Source organism: Rhipicephalus sanguineus, chromosome 10 (genome assembly GCF_013339695.2).
Source record: "Rhipicephalus sanguineus isolate Rsan-2018 chromosome 10, BIME_Rsan_1.4, whole genome shotgun sequence".
In the NCBI taxonomy this organism is placed as follows: domain Eukaryota; kingdom Metazoa; phylum Arthropoda; class Arachnida; order Ixodida; family Ixodidae; genus Rhipicephalus; species Rhipicephalus sanguineus.
The window spans coordinates 71,080,073-71,103,358 of record NC_051185.1 but is presented as its reverse complement, the minus strand read 5'-3'; the positions used below and the strand labels follow the sequence as shown (position 1 = coordinate 71,103,358).

The window sequence follows — 23,286 nt, the reverse complement described above, 5'->3', positions numbered from 1 at the left end:
AATCGCGGTGAACTGTGCTTCGGAGAGTCCCAACGTGAATAACGGGGAATCGAGGTCTGCGTCTGACACATGGCCCAACCTCGGGCAAGTGAACTCGATGCCCGTGTCGAGTGCACTGGTGGGCTGTCAGAGCGGAGCCTCTAACACTAATGAGTGCACTGTGCACGATACACGTGGTGACGAGGACATTGTGCCAGACTTTCGAGGAAGTTTACAAGCATGGGCCATTGAGTCGCAGTCGTCGCATGCTGCGGTGACATCACATGAGACTGTCATGAAATGTAGCATTGTTCCACACGGGACAGCATCTGGTTCCTTTTGCATGTATTAATCCTTTCATTAAAATCGTAACTGCCTTTATTTGACGTCTTTTTTTTTTGCAGGAGTAGTCCGGTACAGTAAAACATCTTTGCAAATTTGCGTTGAATGCCTTAATATTGCTTTTTTTTTCAGACACTGCCTCTGACTATGTACTTGGACTCGGATGTCTGAGAAAGCGGTCCTCATAACCAGTCGGGACTAATTACTGTTTAAATAAATGAATTTCAGTCAACAAGCTTTGTTTGTATTTTTTGTCATAGTCAAGCACTTATTGTCACCTCTCCGTTTATTGACGCAGTATGCATCACAAGACCTCACAGAGGTGTTTTTCCTTTAATGTATGTAAATACATTGAAAAGAATAAATCATATGTAGTAATACAAAATATCACAGCCTACGGTACCGAACCGGCTGCACAATGGTTGTTCTGAAAACATACTAAAAAAGTCCTGAAGTGTTGTTTTGAGGACGTCCTGAGGTTGTTATGAGTACGGACAACAGGACTAGATTAGTGCCATTCTAGTACCGTAACAGGACGTCCTGAGGATATCATAATGTCCTCAAGGTGGCATACTGAGGATGTCCTGAGGTTGTTATTGTGCTGTCTGGGTTAGTTCGATATATGGCATAATTCGATATAGGCCCGCTATAGGATTTTGACACAAAGGCACATAACAATAAGAAAAGTACTTTATTAATATGGTGGCTTACTTGCGTGCCCTACTTTGGAACAAAATAGTCCTGGATTTTCTTCTGTGTCAACGACTTCGCTGCCTGCGACAGCACGCACGCCTCCACGTTGTCCAACGAGTCGGAGCAGCTCAGGCCACAACCTTCCACATTCACGCAATAGCGCCAGACCAACGCAAGTGCACTAATTACTTCGGAGGATGTAGGCAATGGGCCATCGTCAATTTCCTTATTGCTGTCGCTTTGGCTTGTGGTCGGCACGACGTCTGCAACGTAGTCCTCATCTTGTAGCTCACCCATGATGGCGACATCATCGTCCGCACTGACGAACTCGTAGAATGTCGATCCGTCGATAGCTCCCGGGAACTCTGCCAGCTCGCTCCAAACTTCGGCGAAAACACCTGCGGTGTCTTCAGTGCTGTCATCGGAATTTGGGGTGTCATCACCAGGCATGCGGAAGCCGGCATGCCTAAAGCAGTTCTGGATCGTCTCCTTCGTGACATCTGCCCACGATCTATGATTTATGATTTCGAGTTTCGCGGCGAACGGCAAATTCTGCCTCTTTGCACAAGCCATGACGACAGTGCGCCAATAAAGTTCACAGAGCACCAACAGGCAACACCACCAGCACGGACCACGCTGAATGAGGACTCGAGGAAAACAGGCAGCAGCAGGCACACAAGCATAAAGAAAGAAAAAATGGCGCTCACTTCTACCGCTTCTACCGCTTCCGCACCTCGGAGAAAGCACGACGGCCTCTGATTGGCTGTAAGCGCTGCGAGCGGGCCAGGATCATTTCTTGCAGGGGGGTGTTCCCCCGTGCACAACCGGGTCTAAACCACTTTTCCTAGGGTGGCGCCGGCAGCTTTCCCCGCCACCGCGAGGGAAAGCCAGCTTGCTGGGGCACTTTTGAGGCACATGGAGTTTGATATATCGGTTGTCGTTGCTATTTTCGTTCAATGTAACAGTAACTTTTGCTATTCTCATGTTCTCAATGTCTCATATTCTCATGTTCGTCCTCTTGAATGGCACGCTGTACCGTCGTAGCGTTCTGCCCGATGGCCCCGAGTTACTTCTCGTCGTGCCTAAACATTTGCGTTCAACGGTTCTGCATGAGCTTCACGACGAGCCCACTGCCAGCCACCTGGGCATATCTCGCACGTACGACCGTGTCCGGCGCCGCTTCTTTTGGCGCGGTCTCGCCCGGTCCGTTCAATGTTACGTGGCCTCCTGCGATAAATGCCAACGTCGAAAGCGACCTGCCGCACCCCCTGCTGGACTCCTTCACCCGATCTCCATCCGCATGTCCCCTGACTCGCCCTGCAGTACGGCCTTACTCCCCAGGCAACGCTCGCCGATCCTCTCCTACATTGCCTTTCCGCAACCCTACAGAATGGCGAACACCCGATGACCAGCCTATCTGCTTTTCCTGTCACCAGCCAGGGCACGTTTCTCGCTATTGCCGTCGCCGTTGGTCAATCCCACCACGCCAGACGTACCCTACCTACATGCGCCCTACCACTTCTATACGTTCAGCCGCTGCACCCTCCAATGTCTACTCGTCCTCTCACGAACCTCTCACCAATGACGCCACTTCGCCCGTTCGCCGCTACTCCCGCTCGCCGTCACCGCAACGCCGCCAATCCCGCTCTCCGCAGCCTCGACGCTTTTCCTCGCCGACTTTCTCTGGATGCTCGCAGCAGGCAAACTAGATATTGCAGCTTATGGAGGTGAAGCTGCAATACCATCGACGCCTGCAAATCCTCTACTGACGCTCCCCACACACCACAGCCTGCTTGAAGTAAAAGTCGACAATGTTCCTGTGACCGCCCTCGTTGACACAGGCGCGCATCTGTCTATAATGAGCGCTCCTCTACGCCGCCGTTTGCAGAAGATTATGACGCCGTCCACGACACAGGCAATACGTGTTGCCGATGGCGGTACTGTGGAAGTCATTGGAATGTGCACTGCTCGTGTCAGCATTGCCGGTCGTCACACCGTCGTCCTTTTCGCCGTTCTAGCTCGTTGCCCTCATGACCTCATACTTGGCCTTGATTTCCTTTCGGCACACTCGGCCTTAATTGACTGTTCTTCTGGCACATTCAGCCTCGATCTTCCTCTTCTCGCCGATACCTGTGAAAAGCCCGTCAGCCGCTTAAGCCCAACCACTTTTGTTCGCCTGCCACCTAGAGCAGTGACGCACGTCTGTTTGTCATCGACCCCTCCAGTTCCCGACGGCAACTACATCGTTACACCTATAACTGACGCACTCAATGTCAATTTACCGTGTTTAGAAATTGTTCGATATACGGGATAATTTGATATAAATGGGTTCGATATAGTCGGGCTCGACTGTATCACGAAGAGATCGACGGTCCCCACTATGAAAAATGGTTCGAAAAAACTCTACTACCACGTCTTTCTCCGAACAGCATGATTTTCCTCGATGACGCGCTGTATCACTCCGTGAGGCAGGAAAAGGTCCCCCGCATGAGTAACCTCAAAAGGGAAATGCAGGCGTGGCTTTCAGAAAAGGGGGTTCCGTGAAGTGACGATATGGTAAAGGCAGAGCTGATGAAGCTTATTCAGACTGTGAAAGTAGATGGCAACACATATCGTATTGACTGTATTGCTGCTACAGCCGGACACCTCATTTTAAGGCTACCACCGTATCACTGCCAGCTCAATCCCATAGAGCTGATGTGGAGCGACATGAAGCATTTTGTGGCTTCCGCGAACCGGGCATTATAAATGGAAGAGCTAAAGAAACATGTTGCAGAGGCCATAGCACAAGTAAGTCTGTGGTTGAGGATGAGGAAGACAAGTGGTTGAGGATGAGGAAGAGAAGATGAAGCAAATGGACCACATTATTGACAATGTGGTAGACAACCAACAAGCAGTCGTAGTCAATTTAGGGGAGGACACAACTTCTGACGAGGAAAACAGTATGATGAACACCTTGAATGACAATGACTTATAAAAGTTGAAAAAACTATCCCAAAACATTTTCTTTAGCAGTTATGCAATAAACACTGCAGCACAATTTCACGTTAAAAAGCATGTTTTGTGTATTTACTTATTGCTCAACTGAGGGCACGCACAGTACGTTACAGATTGAGGTACCCACAAACTGCAACGGGAACTGAATATTGAGCTGTCAGATCGTCAGTATCAAGCTACTTTGGGCAGTACCATAACTGAGCCTTGGCGACTTGAGTTGGAAGATATAATAATACACACTTCGCAAATGCTGTAATATACGCAACGTTAAAATAGCCACACTACGTGTAGATGGGGGTGGGGCGGGGGGAGTTATTAGCCTTATTTATTTATTTACATTTTCAGGCGTGAAAACAACCTATGTCAACTGCGGAGAGCAAGTACCGAAAAAGCAGGCGAGCCGATGCCAGAGAGACGCCCAGCAGACGACGAGCAGACAACACGACATGGATGAATACATCTTGAGGGGTTTTCGCATTTCCCGTTGGCTAAGAAGGCCTGCAGCTTCCACAGTGCTGGAAGGTACTTCTGAGATGGAGTATAAATATGGTTTTGATGAACCATGCAACAGTATTGATTGTTATCAAAAAGGACAGAAAAGACAGGCCTACTGTCCTTTTACTGTAATGATTGGAATCAAGAACAGAAGTGTTCAAGTGCAGCGCTAGCTTTGCCATCATGCCTCACAAGGGCCTTTAAAAAATCGGATGTTCACGTAGCTCGTCAGCAAATCGTGTTTCTTTACACTTTCTAGGTAGACGACCTGCTTCTTTAGCTAAATGATTTCTCATATTTTTGAACAAGTGGCCATACACCAACATTGAACACTGGCCTTACCCCAAAGCTTTCTCTGCGGGCCAAAGGGGTGACGGCGACTGGTTTGCAGCCTGCTGTGCTTAATGACCATCATACCGCAGAGCTTCCAAAGTGCTGCCCATGTTTCACACAACAACATGAATATTGCTGCTGATTGACTAGGATGCAGTAATTAGCTCAGCTACTCTGGCTTTAAAGCTGGCAGCGTGAATCAAGTTGCCAGTCAGCTGATATTCAATGGCATGCTTCTATATAGTGGAAGGACATGCAAGCATGAATACCAAGCTGTGTGTTGCCAAGCAATAAAGCAACGAACCAACGGAAAGAGGCGGTGTGGTTGCACCCAAGATATCACAGCACGAACAGTCATACATGAGACACTACATGATTTGCATCACATCTAGCAGCAGAACTGCATGGCATTCCTCTGGCTTCATGAGATTGATCTGTAGAATGGAAATCAATATTTGGAATGACTGGACGTAAACTAACAACAGCGCAAATGGACGAAGATGAAAAGAAAACAGAGGCATAGCGAAAGATTTGGATATACATGCTTCACACATTGGCTGCTTACCACCAAATGAAATGTAGAGAATTTCGTGTACCTTAACTCTATAAGTCAACCAGGCAAAGAGATATATGAACCAGGAAAACTCACAATATGTCACCTTGTGAAATATTAACATTTACCTTGAGAGGTTCCAATATATTAGAAAGCAGTCCAAATCGAAACTTTGTATGCTCAATTTGTCTTTGCAAGGTATGCTCCGAGAGCGAAGGAAAACAATATTCCCTGGGGAGGCTGCAGCTGTGTCCCACATGTCAGCCGCAGCGTCAGTGACTTGACAAGTGTGTTAGCTTCTCACCATGACTTCCAAGTTGACAACCACTCCAGTGATGATGGCGACATCTCATCATCGCTGAAAAGGTGTCAGATTCTTTTCTTCAACAGTGTCTTTTCCACCTCGCTCTTCAAGTATCTTCTTCTGTTGCTTGCAATTTTCTGTCAGCATTCTCTTCATTCTGCTCCAATTCATCTATGCATTCCAAAGGTACCTCGTCGGATGCTGAAAATAACAACAATGAAAAAGCTTTTAGTATATGTAGTGTGCACGTGGTTGAAACACAGACTGCCGCGTTAAAAGCATCACGTGCATGGATTACAGAGAGGCGTGAAGAGCCCTTGTGACACAGCATGCAAGAAAGCAGAGGTGTGCGAATGATGCTCTTTTGAAACCGAATCGAACGCAAATAGAATATTTGTGTGATGACTCTTCCGCAAATATTTGTATAAAACGAATATTCAAGCAAAACAGCGTAACACTAGCGGCGAGTAATTAAATGAAAGCTGTAGCCATTGAACGACCCCACACAAATGCCCACAAGGAGACGTGCAGCTCGACGTATGCATATTAACTAGTGACTTGGTTTGGTTTGGTTTATTCAAGGCAAAATTGTTAAAGAATTGCCTTGGGGGACACGACTAAAGGCTGAGTAATTGCCTGACTTGGTCGTGCCACCCTGGCAGCAAAGCAGAAACACACCGGTAAGCATAATAATCAGGAAACATAACAGTATATGTGATTCTACACGGATTCCATGATCAAGCAGAACTGCGAGTAGAGAAGATCACACATGCAAACAGAGATCTCATTAGAGTGGTGGCAATACAACAGATGCGTGCTTTTAAATTAATGCAACAAACTGACTAGGGCATACTTATGCCTGACAGGACAAATTATATTATAGTAAACAAATTTTCATGTAACATGTAGTGGAAAATTTCACATTGCTATTGGTGAACACCTCATGGCTCATACAGGTTTTAATAGCCCAAATTCAAGGGTTTTCAAGGACTTTCAAGTTCTTACCAAATGTTTTTCTTAAGGGGTACTGATACTGATTTCCAAAGCTGAGTTTAACCCGCCATACAAATCTCGTGTACTACACAGAGATGGCTCTGAGCAAGTGTGAAGCTCAGTAAATGCTGATATTTTATTTTGGTTTTAAGGTAAACTTTTACATGCACCAACTGGCAGTGACACTAACGTGTCAGGTTACAGTACCAATTCTGGTCGCGTTGCGCATCAGTATAGCTAGTTGTGATGACGTTAGGCACCAAATAATACAAAATGGCCACTTGTGCGTCACCAATGCAGCCATGGAGCATAGTGGCTGTGGAAATGTCACGGCATCTTGCACGAGCACGTGATGAGAAGCTCATATCGTGCCGTGACGTCAGGGTACGGTAGGAACCGAAACTAGCTTTTACAAACATGTCATTAATTTTTCAGGGTGGGCTCGCGTTAACCAGGACATTTTCTAGGCTCTTGAGGGCTTGGCCTTTCACTTGACAAAAAGAAATACAGCAATGGAAAATGCTTGTCAGGACCATTTTAAGGATGCAGAGCAGCAGTCCAAAGATAAATTGCTTGCTATAACAATGTTTAACAATGTCTCGAAAGCAATATGAATTGCTTTACGCATTAAAAGCACAAAAATTGAATGAGAAAGGTCCAGTATTGACCACATTGTCTTTTTATTCGACACACACACACAAAAAAAATCTGAAAATTTTTGTGCCAGTACCCCTTTAAAGAAATAACAGCTTACAGCATCCTTCACTAGGAGAAGTGGTGGGCCCTGTGGCAACCACCACGCAGTTTTAGAGCAAGCATGAGGCAGCCTGCAGTCGCCTCCTGCTTACTTTCGAACTTTGTGTAAAAGAGCACAATGTACCAGAGCGTGCAACAATAAAATGAATAAAAGGCACCACGTACTGTCGATCAAAACTGGTTCGTAGCAGGCATCAGGCAGCTCAAGGCAGTCTGGGGAAGGGGCTGCAGAAGGAATGAGATTATTGTGTGAGCATACGACCACACACTCAAATTTTGCGCTAGAGATAATGGCTTACAGCTGGGATCACTCGTCGAAGAGGCGGGCCTTAATTCGGATGCATCATTTACGGGCAACCATAACGTGGCCACAGAATCTGCATTAAAGGTAATAATGTAGTTGGCTGCATCTTTAAGTTGGCGAGAGAACATTATTGCCGACATTTTCGGAGGTGGGACAAGCAGGAACAACCACTCACTACTGTCATTTTCAGGTTCTTTTGGTTCCTGTGGAGGGGGCTTTTCCTGTTTCACGATAGGTCGGTGTGAGAAAATTGTGGGAACTGCGTTGGGCCTCAGCTTTTTTTTCCCAAATTCTTTCAATATGCGTGGCTCAAATTGGTCTTCGGTGAAATGCCGCTGGAACATTTAGGGAAAGAGTTATAATCAACTCAGGCAGGATGAAAAAAAAACGTTTATACAATTACAAGCGACTCACACGTAGCAGTGCTAGAAACTACTGCCCGCAGAATACTCCCTGCATTATCAGATCATAACCATCCACTGCTCAACCAATTCGTAATCAGAGCACATTGATAAAATTATTTCGGCTCGTCTAACGCATCCTTCGCGTTATTCGAGGGTTGCAGGTTCAGTCCTTGCCGGCGGCTAATTGGTTGGTTGGTTGGTTGTTCCTTGGCAACCTGGCGCAACCCACTGCGGGGGATCGGCCATGAAACGGGCGGCACCTTATTTTAGAGATAAAATTGTCTTTTTGTCCCCTTCAAGTTCTTCATTAAATACTACAGATAACGTCCGCTGTACTTTCCTTGGCTTGGAATTGTCTGTTAGTTCTCATCTAAGTGACTGAAACACACATCGAAGCGAGTAGAAAAGGATAGCTCCTCGATCTACAAGACATTTCGATTTTCAGTGAAACAAACAACGAATGAGCAACTCCATTTTTTTTTTTTTTTTGGCAACGTACGAATTGCCGCAGCAAAATCGCCGATGTGCAGGCCGGAACAACTAGAAATAACACAGCGTCAGGGGATTCTTTGAAACGAAAGCAACATGAGAGACGCCTCACCTCGCAAACAACACTATTCTTTGTGGGAACGAAGTTCTTTCGGCCAATGTTGAGCAGCCACTGCTCCCTACGCAAGCCGTCACGCTTTCCCTGTGGTATCATGAACACAGCGCAACCATCTCCAGGTTTCTTGCAGCAGTTGTATGCGCAACAGCTCGGCATTTCGCTAGCACGCAGCGCAGCGAACACAACACACCGTCCACTGCTGGGCTGAGGAGAAAAATGGCGCAAACGAAACAGGAAAACACAAGCAAAGCGCGAAGTGCGTGCATTTCCAAGGGCAGCGGCAGGGAGACCAATCATGGTGCAGAAAGATGGGGTTCAAGGTGTGGCGGTACTTTCAAAACGGAGATTAGCTTGGACGCAATTAACTCAGCTAGGCAAGATATTAGGCTGAAATAACAATTGAACTTGGTATGTCACAAGTCAACGGCAGTTGTTACAGGGAACACTCATATCCCTTATGCATACATCGGCCCCAGCTACAAAACGAATCTCGAAGGCCATGCTTTGGCCAACTGCAGATGTAAAAGCGGGACAAAAAAAAAAAAAAAAGAAAAAGCTGCTCTCTTTTAAGCAGAGCTTAATGCGGGGAAAGATGAAGGCAAGTAGACGAAGAAAAATATTTGTATTTTTTTATGAGTTTAAAGAGCTAACTTGAATAACTCGACCCATAAGTTCCGACCTTGCTGCAGGCTTGGCACTTGCAGCCGACAGAATGCATTGCCTTCGAGAGTAGCTATCATTGTTCGGACAATATCCTGAAAAGAATTCTTCAGCTTGAAATTGAACACTGTTTATTTTTATTTTTCTTCTTGTGAAACAACGTTCTTAATGAATCCGTTGATTGTTCTTAGTGCTTGAGGTGCTTTCTGCGGAAGCGACACGTAAAAGCATGGCCTTCAAGATTTGTCCACAACATACCACAGCAATCCTTCTTTCAAGGTAACAAAAACAAATCGTGAAAACTATGCTTTCGTTAAATATTTCAATTATTTTAAGTTTAATCATTGCTTATAAAAAAAGCATAGCCTTCGAGATTAAAAAATTCTCAGAGGCTTCAAGGGGCATGTTTAACGGAAGTATAGTCGCTCCACTTTCAGGCCGGAAGACTGATGGGTGAATAATTGCACTGGCATCAGGCCGGCAACTCAACCTCACGCCGAAGTACGGTAGCCGAAGTACGATCTAAGCGCGGGATAAGCCACGAATCCTACTAATTAACGTGACACTGACCTCGATTAAGTTAGATATCTTTATGACTCCATTCCGGTGACAGGGATCAACAGGCTCACTGATCCTTAAGTGCCTTTTATCGGCAAAAATCGCGTACGTTCCGCCGAAGTTGAGGATGCAGCGCGCTATCAACACGATCGCTTTCTTTAAAGATTTGCCTTATTGTCAGTCATTTATACACAAGGTGGGTGATGTGTTTGTTTCTGCTTTACCTACTAGTGATTCGCTAAAACTGAGGTTACGATCCCGTAAGGATTCGAGCAGGAGCACGTGACTGCCGCTCGTTCCTATCCGGATTGTGTTTATCCGCACAGAGGACGGATAAAGTCTACTTGTATCCGTCCGCTGCTAGGTTATCGTTCGTTCCGAAGCCGCGCCAAATGGTTCATCTAATCGAATTTGCCGTTAAATCGATAGAAGTTAGTAGCTGAGGCACTGGGGAGCCAAGGCAACGCATTCACACGCCACGGCGGTCTAGTGGTTACGGTGCTCGACTGCTGACCCGAAGGTCGCGGGTTTGAGTGCCGGCCTCGGCGGCCGTAATTAAGTGGAGGCGAAAATGCTCGGGGCCCGTGTGCTTAGATTACGCGAAGTGTTTTATAGAAAAATCCAGTGTCGTTATAACATTTCACTTTGAACGAATACTTGTAAACAGAGTCCTCTGTCACAGCGAGACTTAAAAAACTTGAGCTGCATTTGTAAGTCAGCGTTCTACGTTACCACAAATATCCAGCTTTATTCCAAGAGGAATGTGCGGCAAGCAAGGAAGGTTGAGGTTGTTGATCTTAAAAACAACACAGCAACACGAGGACGAAGAAAAAAAAACAGCGAGACAGGCGCTGTTTCTTCGTCCTCGTGTTGCTGTGCTGCTTTCATGATGAACCCCACCAAACTTGCCCAAATCTCTGTTCTACTTGAGGTTGTTGCACCAAGTTGCCATAATGTCATGAACCTCTAGCGCCTTCTTGGCTTTAGGTAACCTTTTCTCAAACAGATAGATCTGATAGTGTCATAAAGAAGTAAAACATAAAAATTAGCAGGTTTGTTGAACTTGCACTGCACCATAACTAAATCCAAGTGAACACTTGCATTTAGTTATTGGTCACTAAATCCAAGTGAACACATTGAAGTACAGTACTCACGGATTCAAAGGCGACATCAAATTTTTTAGTATGACGGCTTTTATGCGCAGTTACTCGAGATGACCACGTCACGTTGTGACGAATCTGGTCTCTAAAGAAACTGTTGGCTCTGATCTACGTGTTCAAGTCGAAGTCACGCCGATATGGCCCAAACCGAAGACGGTAGAAAGGAAAATGTGCATTACTTAGCCCTGTGTTGTCCTATTTCAGTCTTTGGGTACTGTATATGACATCACACTGTGACATGCCAGCTCTGGGAGTTGGGTGAGAAGTTCAAGAGGGGTGGGGGGGGGAACAAGCACTGTCTTCCACTTTCTCTCTCTGTAATCAAGTTCTGACTGCAAAAAATGTCGAAAAGGCTTAGAAGGCAGGAGGAGCTTGGCCCAGATGGCAAAGGTGCAGCAGCCAATTTCCTCCATGTTTGAATAAATAGTTCTGCCCATGTACTTGAAAATGTTCTCCCACGGCAGGGTTGCCACCAATTATGCGCCTTATGACGTCAGTCTAGAGTGTGCTCTTATTGGTACAGGATTGTGTGCATCCGCCTTTCAGGTAGAAATGCTTTTAACTGTAATGTAGTAGTTTTCATTAAACTGGACTTTAAGTTTCATTTCTTGAAATCTGTATAATAATTACTACATTACAGTTTATAGAATACAAATAACGTCCCCTGTACTTCCATTGGCTTCATTAATTGTGTTTTGGTTTTCGTTAAGGTTGTGTGTAACAAAAAAGGAAAACGAGCCCTTAAATTCTCCTCTCATTGTGTAAGTCATAGCAGTGTGCTTGTTATATGGCCCCCTTTTCAAATCACTTGGTACAGGTGAAGCTGATTTCCTGTAAGGACCAAGTGGCCCAATTTGAATTGCAACTTGAAAAGCCACACTGCAACCTGAACAACTCACTCCATGGGGGCATGGCCACCGTCCTGATTGACCTGTACACCTGCGCACTACTGAAGACGGCCTATGAGAAAAACGTGCTGTTCTCCACCACCGAACTGAAGGCAAGGTGAGCCCCTTGCACATTACAGGCACTGTGGCTAAGACCGACTCACACACTGCTGCATGCAGGCACAGGCACTTGATGGCACATGTGGCCTTATGGTACGGCTGCTCATTGTTTTAAACTGAACGCACGAGTGTCGATTGCCCAGCCGATAAGCGCCATACGATGGAGCACAGCGACAAAATGAATGAGAATTCGCCTGTGCATGTGATGAGCAGTCCTGTGCAGCTATCTACTGCTAGGCTGTTCCGACAACCGGACAGCACTCCCGCTTCTTTTGAGCCCTGTTATCGTCATCCTTTTTTCTTTTCTTAATGCTGCCATCAAGTTAAAGGGGTGCTGACACAAAAATTTTGGCCACGCGTTTTTTTGCTGCAATGTGTTGCTGGGGGCCTGTTAGTCATAACATGGCCAATTGTTTGCTGCAGCGAATGACAGATAATTAATTACAGGCTGCTCGTTACCAACGAGTGTCAGTTTCGGTTTCAAAAACGACAAGCCTCCGGGTGCAACTATCACCACCTAGCGGGTTCAGCGCTCGATCACGTCAGCACACAGAACTGTGACGCACTTCCGCGCGGTTCGCGAGCAGCCACCGAGTAGTAGGCTGCTGGAGCCAACGCGGCAAAAAAACATGGCGGCTATGACGTCATCATAACTTGCTGCAGCGTGGTCACATGAGGGAAGTAGGGGGTCCCCAAGGGTCCCCTTTGAGGGTGTCAGTAGCGCGAGGATGTTGATCGCTCATGCAAACTTCAAAATTCATTGAAAATAACTCCCAAGCTATATTCGCTGTTGGTATTTTGCAGATGATATACGCACATTCACCGGAATCGATACTGCATGCTATCTCGGCCGCGAGATATTGTGTCAGTACCCCTTTATAAGGAAAAGGTCAAGCGATTGCGCTTGAGATGGATGGTATGCCTTAGGGTACATGCGGCTGGTTGCTACTGTGCCCTGACACAAATTGCTACAGCGCGGAACTAACTTTGATCCGAGCCAGAGAAAGTGTGTCCGAGACGAACATGCCGGCACTTGCCCGTTGCTCAGGTAAGGAAACAAGTCAGCACGTCTTCTACTGTGAACAAGCAAGACTGAGGGACCGCTTTGCCTGTGGCCACAGGTGACGTCAACAATGGAAACTGCACGAGCCTCGTGACTGGAACACCACCAGATCTCGGTTGCGCTTGAAGGTCGAAAATGAGAGCACTTCAAGCTGGAGCGGGGTGCTCTAAAGGAGCCACCTGAACGCGTTCAGAGCACCCCGTTACGCTTCGCGTGAATGTAGGAGAAATTGAGAGTTGAAGCAGACAACTTTAGACCGAGACTAGAATAGCAAAGATTAATTACTTTTTGGGTTTCTTTGACATCACAGACCTGTATGCTTTTCATTTATATTAGCTAAATATTATTATTAATACTGTGACTCAAAATGTTCTTTCAATCAAGAAACCAGCCAATAAATGTTGGGCCTGCTTGCTTTGTAGCTTGTTACGACATTGCGAAGGAAAGAGCAGTGTTTTCTGGCTGTTTTGACACAAGGTTGTATTTTCCCTGCCGCATGCACTGCAATAAGCATTCAACCCGCACCTTCACAGGAGCCTTGTCTACAAAATGACAATGCAAAGTGCTTAACCGACCCTTTAATAACACAAATAGCTTACTTAAATATATTAGGCAATTTGCTTGTGTCAGCAGCCAATGTTCGTAGAAACATGCATAAACGCATGTTTCTTTTCTGTCAGACAATTGACCATGCGGAGTCACTGAGGCGAGAGAAACCTGATCAAGTTATGCCAAACCTGGTCAGTGTGTAAGCAGCGAATCAAAACAGAAGAGAAGTCACCAATGATTACGATACACACATATGTGAAATTGGAGCTTTGCAGGAGTCTTGCGTGATCGGCACTGAGCTTCTGCCTGGGCAATTAATTCCTTTAGCAGCAGTAGCAGACTAAGCACTTTCACTGGTTGCATTGCTCATTGTTCAGAAATAAAGTGTGAACATGGGAACGCACGGCTTGCATGGTTCCCGTTGGTAATTGACAGCTTGCGAAATAGTTACCGTGCATGCGCGAGCAGGTTTGTTTTTAATGCGGATAGCCTCGATCACAGACTAGCAGGCAAACTATTTTTTTTCCATTCTCCTCTAATCCCTTCCTTTCCTTTTTTTCGTTCCTCGCGTTCTCTTTGTACAGGGGAGAACTTACAATAAGGCCTGTCATTCCTGCAGTGTGTTTTGAAAAGCCTTTGCGGTGCTCCGCATTATCGCTGGAAGCGGAGGGGTGAATGTGCTTAGAGCTAGGAAAGCAGTCTGGGAGCGAGAGGTTCTGTGTGGAAAACATTCTTGCGGTAAAGCCGACTTACTGGTGTTTTCAAAGTGCACGCAACGGGGTGTCAACTGCAGAATGGAAACGTCACATGGGACCAGCATGACACAACGAAAAGGGGAAAGTAGTGTGGTCTTTGCGTTCTGTGACGTGCAGTATCGCGCACTTGTATTTGCTTGTCCTGCATTGCGGCCCTTCCTAGAACATCGACAAGTTACTGTTCTTGTTGCAGTACAGCAATACGCTGGCCAATGTTAGAAGAAGGAAGGGAACCATGATGATTGTACCATGGTTCCCTTCCTCCTTCTAACATTGGCTAGCGTATTGCTGTAGTTCTCCACGCTGTTCCCTCCTTGAGCCATTTCTGACATGATCTGCATTGACGGGCGGCATTTCAATTGGTGATAGAACACCCCAACGGAAGGCCCATCCCATAAACAGCTGAAACGCATCGGGAATGGCGCGCGTTTGGCATTCAATTTTTTTCTTTCTCAGAATTTTCCCGACGCGTACAATGCTGCATGTCAGCTTCACATGCTGTCTAGAGAGGGCCTTTATTCCAGTGTCACGAAATCTTTTGCAAAAGCTTCCATTGGTAATACTACAGTTAGAACTCAGGCATATAGTTCAGATATGGCCATGTGCAAGTATTGGTGATTTAGCCTAGTGTTTATGACGCTCGGTTTCTGAGCACTGGGACCTAGGTTCAAAGCCTCACTACCGACAATTTTCCTTATCAGCTTATTTCATTTTACTGTTGTACGCATATTTTTGCTATGCTCTGCGTTCCCTCACTTTCAACCTCGCTTGCGCGAATCATTCTCTCGGTCAAACACCATAATGATGCGAAACCCATGAGTGAGGGCTTCACAGCTGTGCTCTAAAAAGCAAAGGCATCAAGGCCGTTGGTATGAATAAGTTGTTGCACAAGACAGGGAGCAGTTTCAGTGTTCGCTCCAGAAGTCTCCCAACACTAGGTAGGTACTTCAGGTTTCCAATTTCAAGATCACCATCAGGCTTACTACGCCCTGTAGGGCAAAGGCCTCTCCCATGTTTCACCAAGCGACTCAGTCCGGCACTTGCTGCAGCCATGTTATTTCCACAAACTTCTCGATCTCATCTGCCCACCTCCTTTTCTGTCTCCCCTCGCGTGTTTGCCTTCTCGTGAACCCAGTCTGTTAGTCTTAATGACCAGTGGTTATCTTGCCTACGCGCTACATGCCCTGCCCATGTCCATTCCTTCATGATTTGAACTGAGATGTCCTTAACACCCGTTTGTTCCCGACCCACTCTGCTCTCTTCTTGTTCCTTAAGGTTATCATTTTCCTTTCTATTGCTCGCTGCGTTGTCCTCGGTTTAAGTTGAACCCTCTTTGTAATCTCCAGGTTTCTGCTCCGTAGGTCAGTGCTGGTAAGATGCAGCTGTTATATATGTTACTCTTAGGGGATAGTGGTAAAGTGCCTTTACAACAAGGACAAGTCTATGATGTAACCGAGCCACTATGGAAACTTGGTGGCTGCAGCATTGCACTGCTGGCCATGATGCCATGGCTTCAAATCTCGCCACCGCTTTCGGATTCCAGTGGCGGTGGAATGTAAAGATCAGTGCGGGCAGTATCGAAGATACATGTATCTTAGATACTATCTTAGATACTCTATGGGTATCTTGTATCTGTATCGCGATACGTCTCGAAAGACGAGTATCTGTATCTGTATTTCCGATACATTCGATAATGTATCGGTATCTTAAGATACAAGATACTTCTATCGCAACACAACCGTGCGAAACAATAATCGCTGGCCAATCTCGCTTCTCAAAGGTGGTACTGGTGCCGTTAAAGCGATCTCATAAGTCTAAGGGCCCTGACGTATTTTAGTTTTACGCCAGAGTCGTCCAGCGAGGGTAGAAGATCAGGAAGACAAGCGCCGCGAGACGTCTACGCCCAGCCCACGTACCTTTTGTTTTCTCGATCTCTTGCTTTTTAGTTGCGCCACTGCCGCGAACACTTGCTCTTAGCAACTGTCCTGCGCCGCGTACTCCACTGCGTGCGGCGTCTATCGTGCAAAATTTTGATATTGCTACAGTGTCGATATGAAGATTTTCTTGCGTCTTGCGTCTGCTCCGTAACGAAATGTGATGCGTGCAAGAATGGGGTTGGTTTGCGTCGTGTAAATTTACATATCAACGATTGGAAGGTCTCGTGGATGTAAGTTGACTTGCATGCAATGAATAACTTATATGCATATAAGCTTCTAACAACTTAGCGCCCACGGGTACTGAAGCTAGATCTAAAAGAGCAAGCATTTACCTAAGGGAAAATATCTTGGCGTACCGTATTTTTCACTTCCTGCTACATTTGTTCAAAGTACCAACTGCTACATTCGTTCAAAGAATTCATGAAATCATATGTCATTATTTGCACAAGTGCTGTCTTAGCTGTCATTTGGCATCCCCATACATTACCCAGGTCCTCTGCATGTTTGTCCGGTTCTGGTCACTGCAGTAGGTCTTTTGTAACGCGCTCCCAAAATAAGATCTCTGCTTTATTCTTCTGTCTGCTTTATTTCTACGTACTGTTAACACATTTACACGTTGCCAAGGTGATTTTGAAAACAAATATATAATTATGTGGGCGTGCTTGAGCATACAGTACCAAAACGTTCTGCTTACCGCCTTAGGAAAATAGCGAAATTGACTTTGGCATTATAATACTGGAAATCATTAGAAGCCATCTTAAAGATATTAGGAAGGAGATCCGAGAAACGTTGTTTTACTGAATGCTGCCGTTTACTCATGAGCGTCCCAACGAGCCGTTTCTGGCAATTTTCCATAGGCACTGAATTTTCTATTGTCTGAACAGGTAAGTTGACGATACTTCATGCTCATAGCAATTAAGGACGCCCTCTGTAGTGTGTTTCTGTACTCATTCAATGTGAATGTTTGACACACAACCACCTCTCTATTTCGCTTATATTTCTTTTCCTCTTTTAGGCCTTCTTAAATATTTTTCGTATTACTAATCGCTACGTAATGTCAGCTAAAAGCGGCAATAGCGCCAATAGCGGCGGCGTCCTTTCTGTGTTGCACATGTTCTCCGTTGAAAAAAAAATGCTAAAAGATTACAAGAAAATTCGACGACGCAAACCACCGTGAAGAAAAGGCGAAAGGAAAGAGCGTCAACTCGCAACTGACTTTATTCTTGCAAATCCACCGCAAATATATATACCATTGCCACACATGCGTAATAACACACATGCGTCACATCCAACATTTGGCCAGTCTCAATGCACGAGCTAGTTCAGAAATCTGTCAAAAAATTAAATTCAGCTGAACGCAGTCACCACACGACGTATCGCTAATACAGATATCTTTTTCTTTTGGAGATGGGATGCTTCTAGCATCTCTCGCTCAATCACCTCCTTGCTTCTACCTAGAAGAGTGATATTGGCAAATCTTGCCTCACATCCACACGTGCTGCAGTGCATAGGCAAATGTGCCAAAAGGTTATTCTTTATCGGAAGAACATGCTCCCTCGCATCGATCGTTTATGCATCGGCCGGTATGGCCGATGTAAACCCTTCCACAGGAGAGCGGAATTTCGTAGACCACTCCCGTTGCACAGGTGACGTAGGGCCTCGCATGCACGTTAGTGAGTCTATTAACAAAGAATTCTTTACGCCAGCAGATAAGTAGAATATGAAAATTCATTGCAGTTTTACGTCATCTGCGTATACACCAGGGTCTCAAACTCAGCTTATAGCCAGCGGGCCGCCGTCGCGAAATTTAGTTCCAAGGGCCGGGGCGGTGAAGATGGTGGGAGAGTGTTTCAACAAAATTACGATGTAAAGGAAGCCTTTCCCATGTCTCATATATAGGTCATTTCTGAAAGGGATTTGGAGTCAGGATTCGAGAAACATCGATACCGATGTACACAACGAGTGAAATCTGGACGCATATTGTGAAATATAGAGTTTTTGTTCCATGGTTATATTTCAGCACATGGTGACCACATGTTACTTACGAAAGGAATGCTTGAGACCAGTCATGTCTGTGCAGTTCACGGACATACTCATTTCGAAAATAAAAACAAATGGGATGAAAACGGTCATGAGTGTGGGCCGGGCCGCTAGCGAAAGGTCCTCAAACCCCTAGTCACCCATGCGTTGCACCCCCCCCCCCCCCCAAGAAAAAAAGAAAAAGAAAAAAGAAAATGCTACCAGCGCTGCTGCTGCTGTACACCTGTCCGGATATACGGTATTGTGCAACTGTCTTTTACGGACAAGGTAAAATTCCACACGGTATTTGCGCCGTCGTGGGAAGGCTTCTTATTGAAGTTATTGTGATTATACGGCTACCCGCTAGCTGGTCGGCAAGCTGAGCAGCGACTCCCATCAATTGCAAAATAACAAGCAAGAACCGCTGTCAGCGAAGTGTATAAAGAACTGCCCTGTGAAGAAGCTAAAACAAACCCCAATAAGTTATTTTGGAAAGGAACTAATGTACTTTGAGCAAGAAGGGCAGAACTCTTGAGATACTAACAGACATTTCATTCAAGTGAAAAAAATAGGTCCGGTTAAGAAATTTTCAAGCAGACATTTTCGCACATTGGCGTTTGCTGCTACATTATATGGATCTTTAATAACAAATTTGATAATGTATCGAAGTATCTTAAGATACAATTGCCAAGTATCGTATCGGATACAATTATTGCGGCAGTATCTTGTATCTGTATCTCCAATACTTCTTGCCTGAGTATCTTGTATCGTATCGCGATACAATTTCAAAGTATCTTTGCCCAGCCCTGGTAAAGATGCTCGTGTTTGATGCATTGAATGCACCAACAAGCCCAGCTTGTCAAAATTTTAACCTGGAGTCCCCTGCTTTGGCATACCTCTTGATCAGGTTGAACGAAAGAAGGGGTATTTTAAGGGCCCGTTTTGCTTTGTTAGACAAAACCTTAATAAAAACCAACAGACAGTGAAGCCAAGGAAGGTATAGGGAATGTTATTTGTAGCCTTTCAACCGTATTGTAGCACAAATGTGAAGAAATGGAAGTGGACTAAAAAGCAACTTTCCACCAGCAGAAACCGAAGCTGTAACCTTTGGATAATGCGTCCGCTGCTCTACTAATTGAGCTACAACGGCGATCGTCCTGCCGTCTACATTATCGTGTATTTCTCTGCATGCAAACAGGAGAGTGTGAGTCAGCGCTGCTCATAGTCATGACTAGGTTCAATCGCATTCTTGATCAGAAAAAACGGAATCTTGATCAGATTGCGGTTTTAGCACGGAAAACCCCATAATTATTTTTTATGGCTTAATGTCAAAAGTGGGGACCAACTACATCATCGCATTGTATTTACTGCACTACATTGATGAATAATTGTGAGTGCGATCTGAATTATAAAGTTTATTCTGACATTTTTTCTCCCTTTCAGGTTTCTTGGTGCTGCCAAACTGGGAGACACCATCCTGATGGAGGCACGAATCACCCGCGCTGGACGCACAATGGCTTTTGCTGAAATGGACATTCTCGACAAGGCCACCAAGAAGATACTGGTTCAAGGGACACAGACTGCACTAGTCGTTCCTCAAGAGTAGCAGTGTCAACAGTATTGGTACGAAACAAGCTTCACCAAGTGTGTTGTTGCATTCTGGACAATTTACCAATTCTATAATGAGTATTGCCATGTACTAGTTACCTGTTTCTTATATGCTGTGAATGTGGAGTGGAGTACAGAGGAAAACTTAGCCTGGGTGTTTAGTTACTGCTGCTTTTGTCATAGATTGTTCAAGTCCATCAAGTTCAAGTCAACAATACTGTTGCAGAATGGCGGGGAGTGATTTCAGTTATGCTAGTACATTACGAGTTTTTTTTTTTTTTTCATTTCTAAAATAGCCGAATCTACTTATAGTGGGACTTAGAAAAACACAATTGTTTAATGGTACTGACAATATAGTGATGCCAGCTCCAACAATATTTTGACAATGCATTCATCTGACCAGAGCACCTCAAACCTGTGTTGCAGTTAAAACGTAAATGTAAACTACTACTGTATACTAGCCGGTTTGCAGGAGTAAATGTTGGATTTGGCACTTATAGACTAATGGATTTGTTAATTTGAGTACAGTCCAACGAACCTTGACCATTTACCTTTCTTTAGGCTGTTTGCATTGAGACATTCATATAATGTCGGAAATTAGTTACATAGAATGATTATATATCGCTTAATTGTTGTCATCAGTCTCCATGATTCAGGTTGCTGGATGTAGTCGCATGAGCTACAATTAGCAAATACCGTATTTACTCGATTCTACCGCGCCCTCGATTGTAACGCGCCCCGTTTTCCGCGAACAAAAAAAAAAAAAAAATTAAGACGTCGATTGTAATGCGCACCCATGTTTCGCGAGAGAAAAAAACAAAAAAAGTCCGCAGGAGTCAACCTTCGCACATTCCGTAGAATAAGTATTTGAGTTTTAAGGAACTAAAGTTTCACAAAATAAAAAAAAGTCAAACAGCGGGCCTTGCTGCTAAAGCTGTCACCACTACGGCGGCGATACGAGTCGCGTAATGGATCACTCCTCGTCGATGTCGGACCACTCCTTGTCGCTGTAAACGCTCTTCGATTTAGGGAAACCGGCCCTGCTTTGGTCCACTGAAACCTTTTCGTGAAGCTTTGCTGTAAAAAATATTCTGCTTCTGTTTACGACAGTCTCGCACGCACGTTTCGGGAACTCCGAACGACCGCGATGCGGCCCCATTTCCGTCCGTCTCTGCACATGTAATAACTTTTCTTTTAAATGCGGCATCGTGGTGCACTCGTCGAGTATTTGGAGTCGGCATTTCCATGCCGTCGATGTGAACGCAGAAGGGGATGGCAAACTCCTCAGTGCACGTACGAACTGAAACAATGGCAGAAATAGCCGAGGCGCGCTGCGCGTAGGAGGCGGCCATTTTGAAATGCCGATGGCAATATGATAACGGAGTTTTTTTTCGGTACTCGATTCTAACGCGCATGCGATTTTTGGACTCGTTTTACCGAAAAAAAGGTGCGCGTTAGATTCGAGTAAATACGGTAGTTGAAGGTTGGTGCCTTGTATGTCTGTCATAGCATTTGCGCTTGTTTTCCCACATTGCCACGGGGCAGCCACTTCTCCTTCTGTGAGGAGTGCTGCCTTTTTAGTGGTGGCATTTTCACTGCTGTTTTGCTTTTTGAGCTCTTCATTTGCATTCCAGAACATTCTTTTGTAGGTGAACTCTGAGTTATAGAGGCTAGAAAACTTTTCTATTGTGCGGAGCGGTGGAGTATTAGCGTAATATTCCTCGATCCTCTGGACAGGTGGCGCTGCCTCTAGCTGGCATGCGTTCAGTGCGGGCGCTTGCACATGCTATCCTACACTTCTAGAACTTGGTGAAAGCATGTTGCTTTTATCATTTATTTTTATTTCATTCGTGGTTCACTCCATGACGCTCTCATCCATGCGTATTTGACTCAAAAGACAGCCCTGGCTTCGGCTGAAAAGTGTGCAAACGTTGCTTGCTGGATCATGAGCACAATATTCCATTCATGAGGATTTAGCGAAACAGCTCGTCTTTTCATGAACCTCAAGAAACCTTCTTCAGTTGGCTCTTTTGATGGACTCGCACCTTGAGCAGCGCAAACTCACTTAATTGTTGTTTTACGTGACAATAGCACCTTGCCACTACTTCTGAGAAAGTTATATGCATTGGGCAAAATTGTGTGCAACAGAGAAGAGAAATAGTTCAGCTGAGTACCTACACGCATTTCTTTCCCATTAGCTTAAACTGCTCTTTCAGAAACAATAATGCATCTGCCTTTTCATGCTCTATTAGCTCATCATCAAATGTCGTGAAGAAGAGCTACAACCATTTCGAGCACTGCACTCACTTTGTCCATTTTTTTCATGGCTTCGTTTCTTGCAGTAGTTCGGCACACTGTCCAGTAGATTTTCCAAGAGGCAGAAATCGAGAACCTGTCCAGGTATATCAATCTCTTCATTCGATGCCAGCTGTACATGTTTCCAAAACACACACACACGCAAATCAGCTGACACTGTCACTGATGCTAGGAGCTCTGGTACTTGTGTTGTAGGCTCAAGGTAAGCAAATATGATGCAGTTGTCACAGTAAACATTTGTCCAGAAGCCGTTGCGGTGGAAACGGTGGAAACACGAAGATGTGTCTTCTAAGCTTTGTAATTTGTTGTTTGCTTCTTCTGCCTCATAAGCTGTCCTTGGTTGCTGGACAGCTTCGTGGAGTTGTGCGTTTTCGCTGCGTCTCTGCTTGACATCTGGTTCGTCTCGTGACTGATTCGTAGAAGAGAGGTAGCCTGGAAGACAGTCGGAACAGCGTCAGACGTAATCCGCTTCATTGGCACCTCTATTGTTCGCCATCCGTGTAAGTGGAAGTTGTGCACAGATGCTCAGGCTTGAAATGGCCTTCACAGACCTGCACATATGACCACCAAAACACAATGATTGTGGCAGAGAACGCATCATGACATGCGCATATGCACAATATTGGCCTGGTATCATGGCTAGTGTGTTGCCAACACCACAAAAAAAAAAATATACGTTAGTCGGTTAAACATTGCCGCGCGCGCATTCAAGTATTTCTTTGTACGCAAACTGTACTCGCTGTCGGTGCCCATTTCAATATGCAAACGACACCGAAGAAAGCAAACAGGAGACAAAGCACAAGCCAGAAAAGTTGCAACCGTGAACATCTAACATAGCGTGCACAGTGATGCATGAATATCTTAGTTCGTGCACGACTGTTCAGTGCAGGATTA

At 45.3% G+C, this 23,286-nt stretch overlaps 1 protein-coding gene and 1 long non-coding RNA gene across 2 annotated transcripts; one reads left to right on the top strand and one right to left on the bottom strand.

Annotated features, from left to right (window-relative positions):
- Window positions 1-3,492: 3,492 nt before the first annotated feature.
- LOC119372110 (uncharacterized) lies at window positions 3,493-7,865 on the bottom strand. The gene is made up of 3 exons (XR_007417707.1): window positions 7,745-7,865; window positions 7,611-7,670; window positions 3,493-5,897 (listed from the first exon to the last, which is right to left on the bottom strand). It is a non-coding gene; the product is annotated as an uncharacterized LOC119372110 (long non-coding RNA).
- A 2,086-nt stretch (window positions 7,866-9,951) lies between these two features.
- On the top strand, window positions 9,952-20,391 carry LOC119372685 (acyl-coenzyme A thioesterase 13). The gene is made up of 3 exons (XM_037643130.2): window positions 9,952-10,174; window positions 11,956-12,143; window positions 19,912-20,391. The coding sequence occupies exons 1-3, from the start codon at window positions 10,106-10,108 to the stop codon at window positions 20,072-20,074; spliced, it is 420 nt and encodes a 139-aa protein (XP_037499058.1). The 5' UTR covers window positions 9,952-10,105; the 3' UTR covers window positions 20,075-20,391.
- Window positions 20,392-23,286: the final 2,895 nt, after the last annotated feature.